General features: G+C 42.8%; 1 protein-coding gene across 20 annotated transcripts in view; it reads left to right on the top strand.

Annotated features, from left to right (window-relative positions):
* LOC147342538 (synaptotagmin-like protein 2) overlaps window positions 1-18,146 on the top strand; it is a 141,581-nt gene that overhangs the window by 80,989 nt on the left and 42,446 nt on the right. For 18 of the 20 annotated variants that reach the window (XM_086384667.1, XM_086384666.1, XM_086384663.1 and 15 more), the window contains 2 exons: window positions 7,559-7,710; window positions 10,000-10,135. In XM_086384667.1, the coding sequence (XP_086240793.1) occupies window positions 7,559-7,710; window positions 10,000-10,135 (288 nt within the window). Of the gene's footprint in view, window positions 1-7,558; window positions 7,711-9,999; window positions 10,136-16,653; window positions 16,885-18,146 lie in introns of those variants that run through there. The other 2 variants (XM_086384671.1, XM_086384680.1) reach the window with 2 other exon arrangements.

Below are 18,146 nucleotides of genomic sequence, written 5' to 3'. Positions count from 1 at the left end.
ACCTTAGAAATCATAACCACGTTTGGCTGTCCCCGGCAGGGTGGGAAAGCAGTAGAAAGAATGTGGGTGAGGAGGCAGGCTGGCTTCTGGTCCTGGCTCTGTGTGACCTTGGGCAAACCTCCTAACCTCTCTGGGTTTCAATTCATCCCTGAAGTGAGGCCATTTTTAACTATCCAAGGTCCATTCCAGCTCTCATATTCAAAACAAACATGCAAGAGTACTTTCAAATCACCTAGTCTAACCCTCTTGCCCAGAATATGCTGAGGGGTTAAAAAGTACTATCTACCCTGGAGAAGGAAATGGCAACCCACTCCAGTATTCTTGCCTGGAGAATCCCATAGACAGAGGAGCCTGGCAGGCTACAGTCCATGGGGTCGCAAGAGTTGGACACGACTTAGTGCACTGTCTCACCCCAGAGATCCTGCCACATACACCACAAAAACCAAACATCCCCCAATGACCTTGGCCCCAGTGTTCCAATCACTCCCAGGTGGGAATTCAGGCACATGTCCACAGAGGTCACAGACAACATACATACGGTTCTGTTATGTCCCATATATTACCCTTTCATGTCCCAAGGAAGACATTTTCTCTTAGAGATTTTCATTTAGTGTATCTTTAAAAAATCTTGTGTTAAACTTGCCTCCATCTTTTTCTTGGGTAAGGACAACCCAGAAATGGCCCTTTTGTGTCTGTGACGTTGCCATTCACAGCTTTCTTGATAGGCCTAGTACAGTCTTGAGAACAGGGTTGCTGTATGCTGAATGTCAGACGGTAGCTCTTAGCTCTGCCTATCTTAGGGAGTTATGCTGTGCATTTTTTATTGGTGTACCATGTTTGATTTGTCCCTAATACCTTTGAAGTTTTTCTTAGAAATGAATAATGCAACATGAACTTATTAAAATACATTTTAAGCCTTAAAAAAAAAAAAAAAGGACTATCTAGGGAATCAAGCGATTAGCCTCTCTGGCCAGTCTGCTGATTCTCAGTATCCACAGCTGATCAGATAACATCATCCAGGTTCTGCCTATGATGCTAGACCTTTGCTTCCTCATGACGAATAGCTAGAATCTGGGGTGTGCTGTGTAAGTACAAGGAAGAAAGCTGTTTGAACCCGGGATGAAGGGTACCACTGTTCAGGCTTTTCTGTGGAAGTGCTCACGTTCTTTCTGCACCACGGCAGTTGGCATTGGCAGTTAGACTGGCTGTAGACTATTTTATGTACAGTTCCAAGCATATACCTTGTATGCAATAGGGAATCAATGAACTAGTGGGTAAGCAAATGAACAGATAAGGCCTTTAACATACAGAGGAGGCAAGATGGCTGTCTTCTGCAATTGACTGAGTTCTTTGGGCATCATAGTAAACCTGTAAGGATTAAATGAGATAATGCATGTTAAGTGCCATGCATGAAGCCCAGTATAAAACACATGCTTAGTGTATATTAGCTGATGGATTGGGGGCATGACCAGGACAGTGTCTTCTCTAGGCTGAGTATTCTGCTTTCATTTTGCCCAGCAGACCGTGGGTATTTATTGAGCATCTTCTCTGTCCTCAGCTCTCTACTAAGTATAACGTGCAAGTGGAGAGGATGGTAAAAAGCGTGAGGGCCAAGGAACTTACCCTTTTTCCCATTTCAGCTAAATGGTACAACTAGAGAATCAAATGCTAATTTGTTGGTACAATTCAAGTTCCAGAAAAATGAGAGGTCAATGTAGGTTGGTAAAAAATATTTTTTATTTTAATTTTTAAAACTTATAGTTAATTTACAATATTATGTGTTTCCTATTAGTACTGCATTGGGATTCAGTATTTTTGTAGATTATATGTCTTTAAAAGTTATTGCAAGATAACAGCTATAATTCCCAGTGCTATACAATATATCCATGTTGCTTATCTATTTTATACATAGTAGTTTGTATTTCTTAATCTGGTACCCCTATTTTGCCCTTCCTCCATTCCTTTTCTCCTTTATTATCCATTAGTTTGTTTTCTATACCCCCGAGTCTGTTCTTGTTTTGCATACACATCATTTGTATTATTTTTTGTTGTTACTGTTCAGTTGCTCAGTCGTGTCTGACTCTTTGTGACCCATGGACTACAGCAAGCCAGGCTTCCCTGTCCTTCACTATCTCCCTGAGTTTGCTCAAACTCATGTCCATTGAGTTAGGGATGCCATTCAAACATTTCATCCTCTGTCACGCCTTGCCCTCAGTCTTTCCCAGCATCAGGGTCTTTTCCAGGAGTCGGCTCTTCCCATCAGGTTGCCAGAGTATTGGAGCTTCAGCTTCAGCATCAGTCCTTCCAATGAATATTCAGGGTTGATTTCCTTTAGGACTGACTGGTTTGATCTCCTTGCTGTCCAAGGGACTCTCTAAAGTCTTCTCCAGCAACACAGTTTGAAAGCATCAATTGTTTGGCTTTCAGCTTTCTTTATGGTCCAACTCTCACATCTGTACACAACTACTGGAAAAACCATAGCTTTGACTCTAAGGACCTTTGTCAGCAAAGTGTTGTCTCTGCTTTTTAATACGCTGCCTAGGTTTGTCATAGCTTTTCTTCCAAGGAGCAAGCGTCTTTTAATTTCATAGCTGCAGTCACCATCTGTGGTGATTTTGGAGCCCAAGAAAATAAAATCTGCCACTGCTTCCACTTTTTCCCCTTCTATTTGCCATGAAGTGATGGGACCAGATGCCATGATCTTAGTTCTTTGAATGTTGAGTTTTAAGCCAGCTTTTTCACTCTCTTCTTTCACCCTCATTAGTTCCTCTTCACTTCTACCTTTAGAGTGGTATCATCTGCATATCTGAGGTTGTTGAAATTTCTCCCAGCAGTCTTGAAGAATCCAGCTTGTGATTCATCCAGCCCAGCATTTTGCATGATATACTTTGCATGGAAGTTAAATAAGAAGGGTAACAATATATAGCCTTGATGTACTCCTTTCCCAATTTTGAACCAGTCTGTTGTTCCCTGTCTGGTTCCAACTGTTTCTTCTTGACCTGCATATAGGTTTCTCAGGAGACAGGTAAGGTAGTCTGGAATTCCCATCTCTTTAAGAATTTTCCAGTTTGTTGTGATCCACACCGTCAAAGGCTTTAGCATAGTCAATGAAGGAGAAGCAGATGTTTTTTTGGAACTCCCTTGCTTTCTCTGTGATCCAATGGATGTTGGCAATTTGATCTCTGGTTCCTCTGCCTCTTCTAAACCCAGCTTGTACATCTGGAAATTCTCAGTTCATGTACTGTGAAGCCTAGCTTGAAAAATTTTGAGTGTTACACTGCTAGTGTGTGGAATGAGCACATTCCCCAAGTAAGTGACGTCATACATGATTTGTCTTTCTGTCTGACTTATTTCACTACCCATAATATTCTCCAGGTGCTAAGAAGATTTTACCAGCCCCACCTAGGTGGTAGGGTTTTTTTATTCCTTTTTTGGTCATGCTGTGCAGCCTGCGGGATCTTTGTTCCTAAATGAGAGATCACACCTGCGCCTCCTGCAGTGGAAACACTGAGTCTTAACACTGGGCCACCAGGGAAGTCCCTGATGGTGGGATTTCTTTTGTAATCTACATCTCTACAGAACTTAGGCTTTGGTGTCTTGTCTTGGAATATAAAATATTCCAAATGGCTAAGATAGAAAAAGAGATTGATTAACTCTGGCACTGATTATCATGATAGGAAATATATAAATAGCACTTAGTGCTTTTGAAAGTATTTCCTATTTTTTTGCCACTTTAAAAGAGATGAACCAGAAACCCCGCCTGAGTTCTTTACTGTAATGGCCTTACTGGGAGCCTGACTCCCAGAGCACTGCAGGATTAGAAGGGCCAGAGGCTTGGAGACAGTCAGTTAGGCAGGAGCAGATCAAGCGTTGCCTAATGATGCTTACAAAGTGCCTTTCAGTTGAACAACAAAAACAAGTAAATAAATAATCTCATAAAGGGAAATTGGGAGTTGTTACGCTCTGAGGGTTTGTGGTCTCCTTAGACAAGCTCATGGCCGATGTCAGATTTCCTTCTGCATTTTCCTAATCCTCCAAGAGATGAAGTGTCCTGCCTGAACTGGAGAAGGCACTGCCATTGTGATGGAGCTTGGTTCACTCAAGCCCAGGAACAACAGGCTCTCATCTCTTATCCGACTCACACCAGGCTGGGGGCTGTGCATTTATGTGTTAACAAGTTATCCACTTAAGAGTTTCTAGGCATCAGTTCCGTGCCGGGCTCTATGCTAGGGGCTTTTGTTAGAAAGGTGATTAGGAGGTAGTTCTCGCTTTCAAGGGGTTAGCAGAGTTCGCAGGTCAGTATGTGAGATGGATGTGCAAACAGATAATTGGAACATGGCGCACTGAGCGCTGCCATGGAGAAGCTGTGGGAGCACGGAGAAGGGCCAGCCGCCCGGTGCCCTCGGGAGTCAGGGAAGCCTTCCCTGGTGAGGCGGTGCATAGATCTGAGGGATGAGGGGTCACGTGCTAGGCAGAAGTGAGAGAAAGACATCCCAAGAGAATTTACATTTACTGGTCTCTTACCAGAATCCAGGTACTGTTAGGTACTTCTAGGTAAATACTGCCTTTTGTCATCCAAAAGTCCTGCAGAGTACCTCTTATTTCCCCCTGTCTTTATAAACAAGGAGACTGAAGCTTAGAGGGGTACAGGAAGCTGCCAAAGATGGCATTTAAGCAGGGTCAGAACTGGAATTTGAACCCAATCTGGGAAGACGCCAAAGCCCAAAGTCTTTCTGCCACAACCTCCTGCCCTTAATGTCTGCAGAGGTCATGCAAGAGCAGTTTGGAGATCAGTGAGAAGTCAAGTGGGGAGCATGGGAGCAAGTGCTGGAAAACGAATCTGAAAAGATAGCCTGAAGCCAGGTGGTTGGGGGCCGCATGGGATATTCCTTCCCTCCAGAAGTGCTGTGTGAACACCCACTGTTTTCCAGACATGAAGCAAAGATATATTGAGTACAGGCCCTGCCCCTAGGGGCTCACTGTCTAGTCACAGAGAGCTGGAAGGACTTCTCTTTTCTCTTTCTTGAACTTGAATGAGGTCCTTTTGGGAAGGGAAGGCAAAAGCTCCATCAGCAACCAGGGTGGATTTTTTGCTCTGCTGAAAATCTAGGCAGTGATTCCACATGTCAGCAATATCATATAATATTTGTTTTTCTCTGTATCACTTACTTCACTCAATATGACAGTCTCTAAGTCCATCCAGGCTCCTCTGTCCATGGATTTCCCAGGCAGGAATGCTGGACTGGGTTGCCATTTCATTCTCCAGGGAATTTTCCGGACCCAGGGATCAAACCCACATCCCCTGCCCTGCAGGCAGATTCTTTTACCACAAAGTCATTTCACTCTTTTTTTTTTTTTTTATGGCTGAATGAACCCATCTTCTTTATCCATTCTTGTTGATGGACATTTAGGTTGCTTCTGTGTCCTGGCTGTTAAAAATATACACTCTACTATATATAAAAATAGATAACTAATAAGGACCTACTGTATAGCACAGGGAACTCTATACAATATCTGTAATAACCTATGTGGGAAAAGAACCTAAAAAAGTGGATATACATATATGTATAACTGAATAACTTTGCTGTACAGCAGAAGCTAACACAACATTTTAAATCAACTATATTCCAATAAAGATATTTGAAAAAAGAAAATCTGGGCAATGGGAAATCATTAGACACATTTCATAGGAACCACGACCTCTGGTGATTCAGAACCATGAAGTGGAGACACTGTCCCTGTTAGGATTTGGTGGTGGGCTGTCACTACAGCGTGTGTCTGAGGGTTGTGATCAGACATGTTTGGCATAGGGTCACTTCTTTAAGTGGAGAGCAGAGACGTTTCCAGCAGAGAAACGTCCAGACTCTGTCTGGAAAGTGTCTCTTTAGGCATACTTCGGAGAGAGAAAACATACTTGCCAGAACCTGGTGACTGCCCCTCCTGCCTTCCTCTTTCCCTGGTGGGCTTTTGTGCAGCTGTCACACACAGCCCTGCCACCGCCTTGGTGTGGCCCCCCTGCACATTCTCTGGCTAAAACACTTAGATTTGCTGCGTTAGGTAGTGTGCGTATTAGCTTGAATGACAATCATCAAACCCTGTTGGATTTTTGTAGCACAGAATCTTCCAAAGGCTTTTACTTTACTTTATTGTAAGTACAGCTCTGTGAACAAGAAAAGATAGATTTTTTTGACTCTCATTTTATCGACATGGGTAGAAAGATGTGGAGGTTATGAAACTTGTCATTGCAGAACAGTGTTTTTCCCTCTTCTGTAAAATGGGGGAAACTTTAGGAGGGTGGTACTTGGTTTGTTCTTTAGATTTTAGCTTTTCCATGAGCGTCAATGACTGTGGAGCCCTTAGAAGCAGTATCTGCACAAATGGAATTTACCCCTACCTGCACTCCCTACCCCACCTAAGTTTGATCTTCCCTGATCCCAGCCTGCCTTGTTGAATTCATTTTCCTGGAATTAAGAACCATGGACACATAGGCTTCCAGAAAAGTCTCTGATAAGTTCATTTCACTGAAATGGCAAGAACTGATGAGCTGATAACTTCCCCACCAGTTATCCACTCAGTGTTTATTAGGCGCCAGGCATACGCAGATGATAATGTACGTGCATTAGCTAACTTAATCCTCGTAGAAATCTCACGAGGTGAGTTACTATCATTAACCCCCTTCCTTTTTAAAGATTTTTTAAGATGGACATTTTTAAAGTCTTTCTTGGATTTGTTACAGTATTGCAGATGTTTTAAGTTTTGCTTTTTTGGCCACTGAGGCTTGTGGGATCTTATCTCCCCAATTAGGGATCAAACTCAAACCCGCTTTGTTGGAAGGTGACGTCTTAACCACTAAACCATCAGGGAAATTCCTTAACCCCCTTTTTTTTTGTGGGGTAATTATCTCCCTTTTTAAAAATTTATTTTATTTTTTCGTACAGTGAAATTATTTTTATGATACTGTAATTTTTTTTCCACTTTATTTAGTTGGAGGCTAATTACTTTACAATATTGTATTGGTTTTGTCATACATTGACATGAATCCGCCACGGGTGTACATGTGTTCCCCATCCCATCCCTCTGGGTCATCCCAGTTCACCAGCCCCGAGCACCCTGTATCATGCATCAAACCTGGACTGGTGATCCGTTTCACATATGATAATATACATGTTTCAATGCCATTCTCCTTTAACCCCTTTTTAAAAATAAGGAAACCAAGGCTTAGGGAAGTGTAATATCCCCTCTTTCTCTTGGGTATTTGCATTTGAACAGTGAACACACAAGCCTGCAGCCGAAAAGTGAATTTGCTCTTGAGAAATCTCAGGCGTCATCTGGGTATCATGGCTTAAACCTTTGAATTTTTGAAAAATGTTGTCATTGGATCCTGTGACCTTTTAGTTAAAGCATACACTGGTGAGTCATCTGGGAGGTTTGTGGGATCTCTCAGAACATTGAGAGCTTCATTTTGGCCATATGCTTACAACTTCTTTGTGCAGTGTCACTGTGAACTCATTTACTTACTGTGGATTCATAAAAAAGTAAAGCATTTTTCCTTTTGTAGACATTTGCCTGAAAAAGTTAAGGATGACCAGCAACTGAAGAATATGAGTGGCCAGTGGTTTTATGAAGCCAAGGCAAAAAGACACAGAGACAGAATCCACGGTGCAGATATTATCAGAGCATCCATGAGGAAGAAGAGGCCCCAGGTAGCAGGTAAGCTGATTGGGCTATTGCCTCTCAAGGCAACATTTGTTTGGGAGAAGTAGTCCTTGGGAGAAGGGAAGGGTGTCACCATCACTACTGAATCTGCGGAGGGAAATCATTTAGGGGTGTGCTTTGCATAATGTATGGTCCTGTAGGTCAAAATCTTCTTGGGTTTGGATGGATGAAGTCAGGGTTAAGTGACTTAGTGTGGTAAAGAAGAACAAAGGAAGCCCTTTAGTTGCCATATTGACTTGGAGTAACATTGACAATTGAGGCTTATAAGGGGTGTGTGTGTGTGTGTGTCTGTGTGTGTGTGTGTGTGTGTGTGTGTGTGTGTGTGTGTGTGTGCATGCGCGCGCTGTCGTGTCTGACCCTTGGATGGTAGCCTACCAGGCTCCTCTGTCCATAGAATGTTTCAGGCAAGAATACTGGAGCAGGTTGCCATTTCCTACTCCAGGGGATCTTCCCAACCTTGGGGGATCAAATCTACATCTCTTGTGTCTCCTGCATGGGCAGGCAGATTTTTTTTTTTTTTTTTATCAGTGTATCACCTGGAAAGCTCTTATCAGGGATCTACCATCTCCTCTTTCTTTGGTTCTAACTAAAAATTCAGAACCTTTTCTCCTGAGTAGAGTAACAGGAAGAGATTGGCCTTCCTGCTCAATGACTGTGACACCTGGTACATCTTTAAAAACCAAGTACATCATTTAAGGGACTGTAAAGACAGCATTTTGGAGGCTTCTTCAGAATTCTGTTGAATTCATTAAATATTTACCAGGTGCCTTCTGTCTAATCAACTCTGCACTAGTCAGTATAAACCTTTACCCCTGAGAACTAGCCCCTGTCTAGTTCTAACCTGTTCTCAATAAGGAAATTACCTCTTTGGCATCTAATATGTTACAGGCATTTCTTCCCTAATATTTCTAATTGTAGTAGCAATCTTATAAGGTAGGTATTATTATCCTCATTATATGTATGCAATATGTAAAACTCAGAGAAGTGAAGTAACTTGTCTAAGGTCATCAGCGGGCTATGAGCACTGCATAGCTCATCATAAGGAGTCAGCCCCCATCTATAAGGACTGTGGCTCTACATCAGAAGGGCTGAAATCCCAGCTCTGCCATGCACCCTCCCAAAACCACCCAGAACTTGAGAAATCTTGAAGGGTCCCGTGGGTTATACCAAGGGCTCCATTTTGCAGTTACAGAAACTAGACTTATGAGTAGAAAGACCTGTGAATGTATTTGGAAATTAGGAGTCCTTGGTGGCTCAGAGAGTAAGGAATCTGCCTGCAATGCAGGAGACCTGGGTTCAATCCCTGGGTCAGGAAGATCACCTGGAAAAGGGCATGGCAACCCACTCCAGTGTTCTTGCCTGGAGAATCCCATGGACAGAGGAGCCAGGCGGGCTACAGTCCGTGGGGTGGCAGAGAGTCAAACACGACTGAAATGACTAAGCACATGTTGCTTCATCTTAATTCTTAACACTGATGGAAGTATTACTGGCGCTTACTGGCTATGTGGCCTTAGGCAAGTCTCTTGATCCCTTTGGTCTTCAATTTTGAAATCTGTAACCTTGGAAAATTTTTCCCTCCTCAGAGGATCATGCATGCAAGGGACTCAACACTTTGCCTCGAACTCAGTCATCACTCAGTTGATGCTAATTATCCAAGAGGTGCAGGTAGAGAGCAGTGGGTATTCAGAGGCCAAAGAGATTATTTCCTGAAGAGGGATCACAGAGGTTTTAAGGGGCTCTGGCATCTGAGCTAGCTTGTGAGACCTTGTAGAATTTGGCTGTGTAGAGACTGTGAGAGGAGGAGGCAGTGGAGAGGAACATTCCAAAATAGAAGCATTTGTTCCCTTTTGTATCCCAGAACCCAGCCTTGAGTCGAGCCCATTGTAGCTGTTCAGTAAAGAGTTGGTAATGATGGTGTGTCTGTCCCAACAAGAACTTCCCTGCCCTGAGCATCCCCTGGCCATATGCAACAAGTCCTGACCCCAATTCAAGTCAGATTCACCTAGAGCAGTCGCAATTTTGCTTTAATCGTGTCCGCACATTTAAAGGTGCGCCCATGCTCGCTGGAGACTCTACTTGTGGGCAACTAACAACATGACTCCTGTCGCGGATGTATTGATAATTCTGATCTCAAGTACACAGACTCATTCGTGATGCCGGGGTGCTCAGGGAAGGCCTGACGTTCAGGTTCCAGCCTTCAGAGGTTAGAGCTGATATGAGAAGTTGTAGGTTGTGGAGAAGACAGATGGATAACGTTCTTGCCTTTATTGTTTCCTGTTTCAGATGAGCAGAGTAAGGACAGAGCAAACAGGGCAAAGGAAAGCTGGGTGAATAACGTCCACAAGGATGCTTTCCTCCCCCCAGAGCTAACCGGTGTTGTAGAAGAGCCAGAAGAAGATGTAGCCCCAGCAAGCCCCAGGTGAGACCGAGCCCATGGGGAGAGCTGCTGCACGTGGGGTCCTCGCTAGGTCCTGCTATGAGGCCAGCCAGGTCTCGTGGGTGTAGGGAGGAGGGCACAGATGAGAGCGTTCTGAGCCCTGATATGAACAAAGCCTGAGCGGTATTCTTTCTCAGCTTCCAGAATGTCTAACAAATCTGCATATTAAATAAAATGTCAAGTGGTGATTTCTTCCCACCAACTAGAGCTGTTTTTTTTTTTTAATTGTTATTTGTACTAAGGGTTTCTTCATAGAGTAAATGAAAATGTACTCCAAAATGAGTATTGGGGAGTAAGTCACTGAAGGAAAGAGATGAATGGGGGGGAATTCCCTGGTGATCCAGTGTTAGGACTTAGATATACTGCTGTGGGCCCAGGTTCCTTCCCTGGTCGGGGAACTAAGATCTCCACAAGCTGCACAAATGTGGCCAAAAAAAAAGAAATCAGTGATGATCAAATTGTAACAGCCTGGTGCAATTGAAGAAATTTAAGCACTAAAACCAAGCAGATGGGAATTCCAATCCTGAATATGCCATTTATTAGCATTTGACCATGGGCAAGTCATTTAATCTCCCTGAATCTCTTTCCCTAACTATAGATAGGAATCATACTGTATAAGAAACATTCTGATGAGAATTAGTACATAAAATACCTGGTACATGGTAGGTACTGAATAGATGGCTTTTAAGGATGCAGATTGTCCTCAATATTTCAGTCTTGCTTTTGTGCATTTTCCATTTATCTTATCACCTGACCAATCAAAATGCACATTTGTACATCCTTCCTATGATATAGCTGATTATGAGGCTATGTTGCCACAAACTTTTTCAACCAAGATGATTTGTTTTTAGATATTTAAGGATCTTCTCATTGGTATCTGTCCATTGGGCGGTATAGTTGTTACTCTTTGGTTGAAGGACAATTACATTTTATCTCTAGCTCCTCAGTGAAGGCAATTGAATCAGCATCTCCAACTGTAGTGAAGTCAGTGAATTTGCTGGTGGGACAGTCACTGAGTCAGGGTCCAAGGCTGAGACACCTGGGAAATGGGGATGTTTTCAATATAATTTGTGGATGAGAGAGTGGGTCTATTCTATAGGCACCAACAGGCATTTGAGGGTCAAATATAAGTATTATGTTATATGGATAATGGAATACTGAGTCTATTAAGGTAATTGTTGTCTATCCATTTCCCTTTTAGAGAGGACTCGCTTTGTTTTCCTGGGTGGTAGGCAGCACCATATCCCCCCGCCCCTACCTAGGATGATCTGTGATGTTCTCTCAAGACCCTGATGCTGGGAAAGATTGAAGGCAAAAGGAGAAGGGGGTGGCAGGGGATGAGAAGCTGCTTAGACGGCATCACCAACTTGATGGACATGAGTTTGAGCAAACTCCAGGAGATAGTGAAGGCTTCCTTTCCTTCTCCCAGGAATGCATTTCATCTCAAATGGCCTAAGGGACCAAGGTGCCACGGCCCTTAGAGCTTGACTGAGTTTCCTTATGACCACATGGCCTGGTGGGTACCCACCTTCCTTTCCCAATTTGAGGCTGTGAATAGTGTCCACATTTGTGTCTATGTTGTTGGTTACATTTCTTGGATGACCTCAGACACATCTTTAAGGTTTCATCTGTATGTACCTCGGGACCAAGCTGTCTCACCAGGGTGTTATGAGATGGAATGTAATGAGGTATGGGTACCACTTGGCATTTCTCAGGAAGAAAGAAAATTGACAATTTGCAGGTGGCCTTATATTAGGTTGGCAATCCCTGATGGCTCAGATGGTAAAGAATCTGCCTGCAATGCAGGAGACCTGAGTTCAGTCCCTGGGTCAGGAAGATCCCCTGGAGAAGGAAGGGGCAACCCACTCCAATATTTTTACCTGGAGAGTTCCATGGACAGAGGAGCCTGGTGGGCTACAGTCCTGGGGTCACAAAGAGTCGAACACGACTGAGCGACTAACATATTATAATAACACAGATGAGGTAGGCCAAGAAGACAGGAATAAACGTGTTTGATGTGTCCGACATACTTTGCTCGTTACGTGGCATGAGCAGCGATCATGCAGAACTGTAACAGGAGCTGTTATTGACTTCCTTCTCTCTGTGTCAGAAGCTCCTGCTTTACTCAGTGTCGGGTTCCAGCATGTTTCTCACCTATACTTTAACCTTTGGGAACTGGGTGTGGTAAGTATATTTTGGGGCCTGTACTTTTAGACTAAGTGAACTTCAATAGAATGACTCAATACCTGTCAATATTTTCTTAGTCAGGAGTCAGGGAACGTGAGGCAACCCTGACTGGGTATTGCAGTTTCTGAAGGAATTTTTTTTTTTTTTTTTCCTAATAAGCTCTGGGGCAAGAGTCCTTCTTCTGTTGTGGGCACAATTCTGAGCACTTCTATTTGTGAGTAATTAACTCATCGTGGGTATTAAACGTGTATTCAAGCATGAGAAGCTACCTGCGTTCCTTTGGAACTGGTCTTTGCATCTGTAGCCTGAGGAGGCAGAGAGGGCTCTGATGAACAGAGGGGGAGCAGGGGATGAGGTTCTCTTTCGAGCAGCAAAGAAAACTCCAAGTGCGCTCAGCTCTAGTCCTGGCTGCTGGGTAGTACTGGCACAAACGGTGGTGAAGGACTGGTGTTAGGGATTTAAGTGTTTTCTCTCTAGTTATCACAGATTGAGCCCTTTAATAAAACATAATAAAAATGAATTCTCGAAAAGTGAAATACAGATAACAACTAGGGCATGCAAAACATAAGCCCACTGAGGGATGTACTGTGGTGTCTCAGCAAATTGCTGTAACTGATTCTAAGTGCATACTCTTGATGTCTACTCAGTTCAGTCGCTCAGTCGTGTCCGACTCTTTGCGACCCCATGAATCGCAGCACGCCAGGCCTCCCTGTTCATCACCAACTCCCGGAGTTCACTCAAACTCATGTCCATGGAGTCGGTGATGCCATCCAGCCATCTCATCCTCTGTCATCCCCTTCTCCTCCTGCCCCCAATCCGTCCCAGCATCAGAGTCTTTTCCAGTGAGTCAACTCTTCGCATGAGGTGGCCAAAGTACTGGAGTTTCAGCTTCAGCATCATTCCTTCCAATGAACACCAAGGACTCATCTCCTTCAGAATGGACTTGTTGGATCTCCTTGCAATCCAAGGGACTCTCAAGAGTCTTCTCCAACACCACAGTTCAAAAGCATCAATTCTTTGGCGCTCAGCTTTCTTCATAGTCCAACTCACACATCCATACATGACTACTGGAAAAACCATAGCCTTGACTAGACAGACCCTTGTTGGCAAAGTAATGTCTCTACTTTTCAATATGCTATCTAGGTTGGTCACAACTTTCCTTCCAAGGAGTAAGCATCTTTTAATTTCATGGCTTCAGTCACCATCTGCAGTGATTTTGGAGCCCCAAAAAAGAAAGTCTGACACTGCTTCCACTGTTTCCCCATCTATTTTCCATGAAGTGATGGGACCAGATGCCATGATCTTAGTTTTCTGAACATTGAGCTTTAAGCCAACTTTTTTACTCTCCTCTTTCACTTTTATCAAGAGGCTTTTTAGTTCCTCTTCACTTTCTGCCATAAGGGTGGTGTCATCTGCATATCTGAGATTATTGATATTTCTCCCAGCAATCTTGATTCCAGCTTGTGCTTCTTCCAGCCCAGCGTTTCTCATGATGTACTCTGCATACAAGTTAAATAAGCAGGGTGACAATATACAGCCTTGACATACCTGTTGTAAACCAGTAACACACAGTTCACATACTGGCACTGGTACAATGGTCTGCAGTTTGATAGCACAATGTGTCTCTCTCCCCAAATAATTGTGGGACAGACACATAATAATCCCCCGGACATGGCTGAGCCTTGATGGGAAGCAGAGGATGAAAATGTAAGAAATTTCATGTGCGTCAGATCCTGCCTCCCCAATGAGGAATAATGTGTGTTTCCTGGTTATAGAGGTAGGCCTGCTCTGGGATGAGAAGCCCCTCCTTTATTATTTGAGATGACATGTTCTATGAAAAAAAGTTTGGATGCTTAGGGAGTCACGGACAGTCTAGTAGCCTCTCGACTGACCAGGGCCTTATGTGGCCCCACCCTTGGTGCTACTTTGGTCTGAAGGAGCCCAGAAGTGGACTGACCTTTTTAGTTCCCCTCTGTCTCTCCAATCTCTTCCCCTAAGACTACCTCTCTGAGGACTGGTCCCTCTGGTAGCTTATATCATCTTGGCTGAGAGTAAAAAGTGAGAGTGTTAGTTGCTGAGTTGTGTCCAACTCTTTGAGACTGCATGGACTCTAGCCTGCCAGACTCCCCTGTCCATGAAATTCTTTAGTCAAGAATGCTGGAGTGGGTATATGGCCACAAACAGGGTCAGCCCAGAGCTCTAAAAAAAGAAAAACAAAAGCAAGAGTTTCTGAAGTGTGTTCTAAGCTTCCCAACTCTTTTCTTCTCCTGGTTTTTCCTCCCACACTCTTTGCCATCCCACATCCTTCAGTTCCCTTGTGGCTTCCTCCTTTCCCCTTGGAAAGGCTCTACCATGCATTCTACCCTAAGGCTTAAATTTTTAATAACTTAAGCCAGTGTGAATGAAAGTTTTGAGCTTCTTTCCTTTTCTTGGTTGTTTCTAAAAGCTTAAAGAACTACTCTGAGAATGTATCCTGATAAGGTTCAGAACCTTCAGCCACAGAAAGCAAGTTCCTAGGTACAAAGGAGGTTACATTAGAGGCAGAGGGCGTCACACGAAGGACGTGGTAGCCTACTCTGCCTACATATAAACCGGCCCTAGTAACAGATGACAGTAAGTAATAAGCCAATGACTGCTACTGTTGGGGCAGAAGTCACAGGGGGCACTGTGTGCCAGCCTGAGCCACAGGCAGAAGAAATAGGAAGCCAGATGAAAGGCCGTCTAAGAGTGAGATGCAGAGAAAAATAGGACAAAGAGAAATAGTTATGGACAGTGAGGATAGAGCCATTAATCCATAGATTGGCTTGGTTTACTTTTAGGATATTTCTTGGAAATAAAGTGTTTAAATATCCTTGTTTGCAATTGATTGAAAAACACAGATTTAGCATCTTTCTAGGACCTAATAGAATAAATCATTCTGTAGGGTTGCAAATTCATTCTCCATGCAGTCATTCAGTCAGTCGGTAAACAGTTGTTGAGTATTTGTTGTACACAAGATAGTAGCTAGGAATTCAAAGTGGAATAATATATGATCCCTGTCCTTGAGGAACTTATTCCAGAAATAATTATATTTAAGGGATTTCTTAAAGGATAAGAAGGATTCTGTTAGGGAGACAGAGAGGACAGGACAGGCAGAGGGGATGACATGGAGATCTGGTTTGGCTTGACATCTGGAAGGGTCTAATATAGTGGATATTATTGCAGTTATCAATTACTAGTTATCTCTTGAGTGCTCTACCAACACTTCAAATTTCTTCTAAACTCATCTCTAAAGTTCTGTTGTATGTTTCCTCTTTTCTCCATTCCCTTAATTAGGATTTCACCATCTCTTACCTAAATTTCTGTTATAATGTCCTTATTGAATTGAACCTGTCTTCACAGTTACCAGATCATGACTATAAAAAGTAAACTGGATCATAAAGTCATTTGGTGTTTCCTTGTGACTTAAAAGTGAAAATCTAGCCTTTTGGTCAACATTCAAGGCTCTTCACAATCTGGTTCTAACTACTTATTTTAGCATGAGTGTGTGTGTTAGTCACTCAGTCATATTTGACTCTTTGTGACCCTATGGACTATAGCCTGCCAGGCTCCTCTGTCCATGGAATTCTCCAGACAAGAATACTGGAGTGGGTAGCCATTCCCTTCTCCAGGGGATATTCCCAACCCAGGGATTGAACCTGGGTCTCCTGCATTGCAGGCAGATTCTTTACCATCTAAACCACCAGGGAAGAGAAGTTCTCAACTGTGACCTGTATGTCACAATTGCCCAAGGAACTTTTAATAATCCAGATTCCCAGGGCTAAGTATCACTGTGTTGCTGTCTTGGGTTGAGGATCTGTGTCTTGCTCACCACCATCCCCCAAGCTTCTAACACTATATCCAGCACATAGTAGGTACTTGGTATCTATGGACCAAGTGAATGAATGTTGTTGCCTCTCTTACTGTTGTCCATCACTTATCACTACCTGACATTATATTACATATTCATTTTTGTGTGTTTGTTTTCCCCCCTCTCAGCTGCAAGGGGAAAAAGACTTTGTCTACTACTGCATTTCATTTTGTTCACTGCTCTCTTCCTGGAACAGACAATAGTGCCCAACGAATGTCTTGTGGAATAAATGAATGAATGAAGAATATATGGGAAAATATATTTTAAAATTTTTAAAAAGAGAAAAATAGGTGGAGAGTGAGAGATGGATTGACTGAGAATAGTTGATGATATAATGAATTATTAAATAGAGAATAATGATGAAAGAGGGGTTAATGGATAAACAAATGAGTAATAAATAATTGAATGAAGTCCTTTGGACCCCAGGGATCCAGTAGAAAAAGAGACTAAGAGAGCAAGAAAAAATTTAAGCTACAAGGCAAGAATGGCATTGATAACATCCAGATTTTATTGCTTTGCCAAGACTGCCTCACTTCAGACATATCACCATGAGCTCTGGTGATTATAAAAGCTGGAGGAGACTTTGAGGGCTATTCTCAAATTTGGACAACCACAAGTAAGGAGCATTCAGGATGGAGAACAAGAAGGCATGGAGGTAGGAGGGAGCTTGGCTGCTGCAGGGGTTGTGATGCCCATTAATCAAAAATATCCATGGAGAATGTCCCCAAAATGAGTTCAGGGAGAACAGGATAAAGCCTGTACTATGGTGTTTCTTTCCATGACATTGGCAGATTTTCCTCTGGGAATTTTCCTATGAAATGCTGCAAAAGTGATGAGTTTTCTTGCATGCAAAAGCTGTGCACTCCCACCTTTCTTTGTTTTTGGTAGGATTAAAGTGCTATTTCATTATAAGTTATCAGAGTGAACCAAAAAATGCTTTGAGCTTTATCGCCTGTGCTTCTGTGATTCTCACTTCTGACACCCCTCTCTCTTACCCCTCTCTCTGTGTTGAATGGGAACCTACCAATTAACACCATGTCTTTAGCTCTGAAATAGTATTGTTTTTTCCACTAATGCTCTTTTTCCTGGAAAGCTTTTGTTTATATATATCTATCTCCCTCTTGCAGAGGGATTAGCTACTTGCCTTAACCCTCTATAATAAGATCAGTGTGAGGCACTTCACTTGCTCCCAAAGGCAGGGTAGAGATGAGCCAAGCTATGGGACAATGCATTTGATCTTTTGTTCTTTGACTAATTGCAAATCCAGTGATGTGAATGTTTCATTTCTTGGAGGCCTGCCCTACAGAATCACTCATATTGAGCTCTTAAATGAATCTTGCTAATCCTACAGAATCTTAGATATACCCAAATTAGTTGTGAAGGATAGTTTCACTCTGACATCAGTGTGCCTTATGGATGGATGGGAATGTGTGTGTTAAATAAATCTGTAGCATGAACTGGGGTAGAACCAAAGAAGTAATATTTTACTTAAAAAAAAAATACTGACTCGAAAGGCTGGCATAGTATATTTATGAATCTGCTTCACTCAAGCCCTGAGCCATTTCTTCATGTGTTTTTTTTTCACATTTTTTTTTACACATTGTGTGTAACACGTGTTAGCACAATGCTGGGTGCCAGGCACAGCGTTAACATCTAAGGAATTCACAATTCGAAGAGAGAAAGCAGCAATGGCAAGAAACACAGGGAGAAAAATCACTTGAAAAATTTGCTTCTGAGTTCAGACACAGTTAATATTTATTCTGAAATGTACCTCAGAAGAGAGTATGTCCGTTGTTATTTTTAACTGCTTTACTTATTTTTTTGTTTTTTGGTCGCACCACGTAGCCTGTGGGATCTTAGTTCCCCAACCAGGGATCAAACTCATGCCCCTTGCCATGGAGCGCAGAGTCCTAACCA

This window comes from Bos grunniens, chromosome 29 (assembly GCF_055505025.1).
Source record: "Bos grunniens cultivar Pamir isolate PY7600 chromosome 29, Bosgru_T2T1.0, whole genome shotgun sequence".
Taxonomy (NCBI): domain Eukaryota; kingdom Metazoa; phylum Chordata; class Mammalia; order Artiodactyla; family Bovidae; genus Bos; species Bos grunniens.
This window is presented reverse-complemented; position numbering and strand designations above follow the sequence as displayed.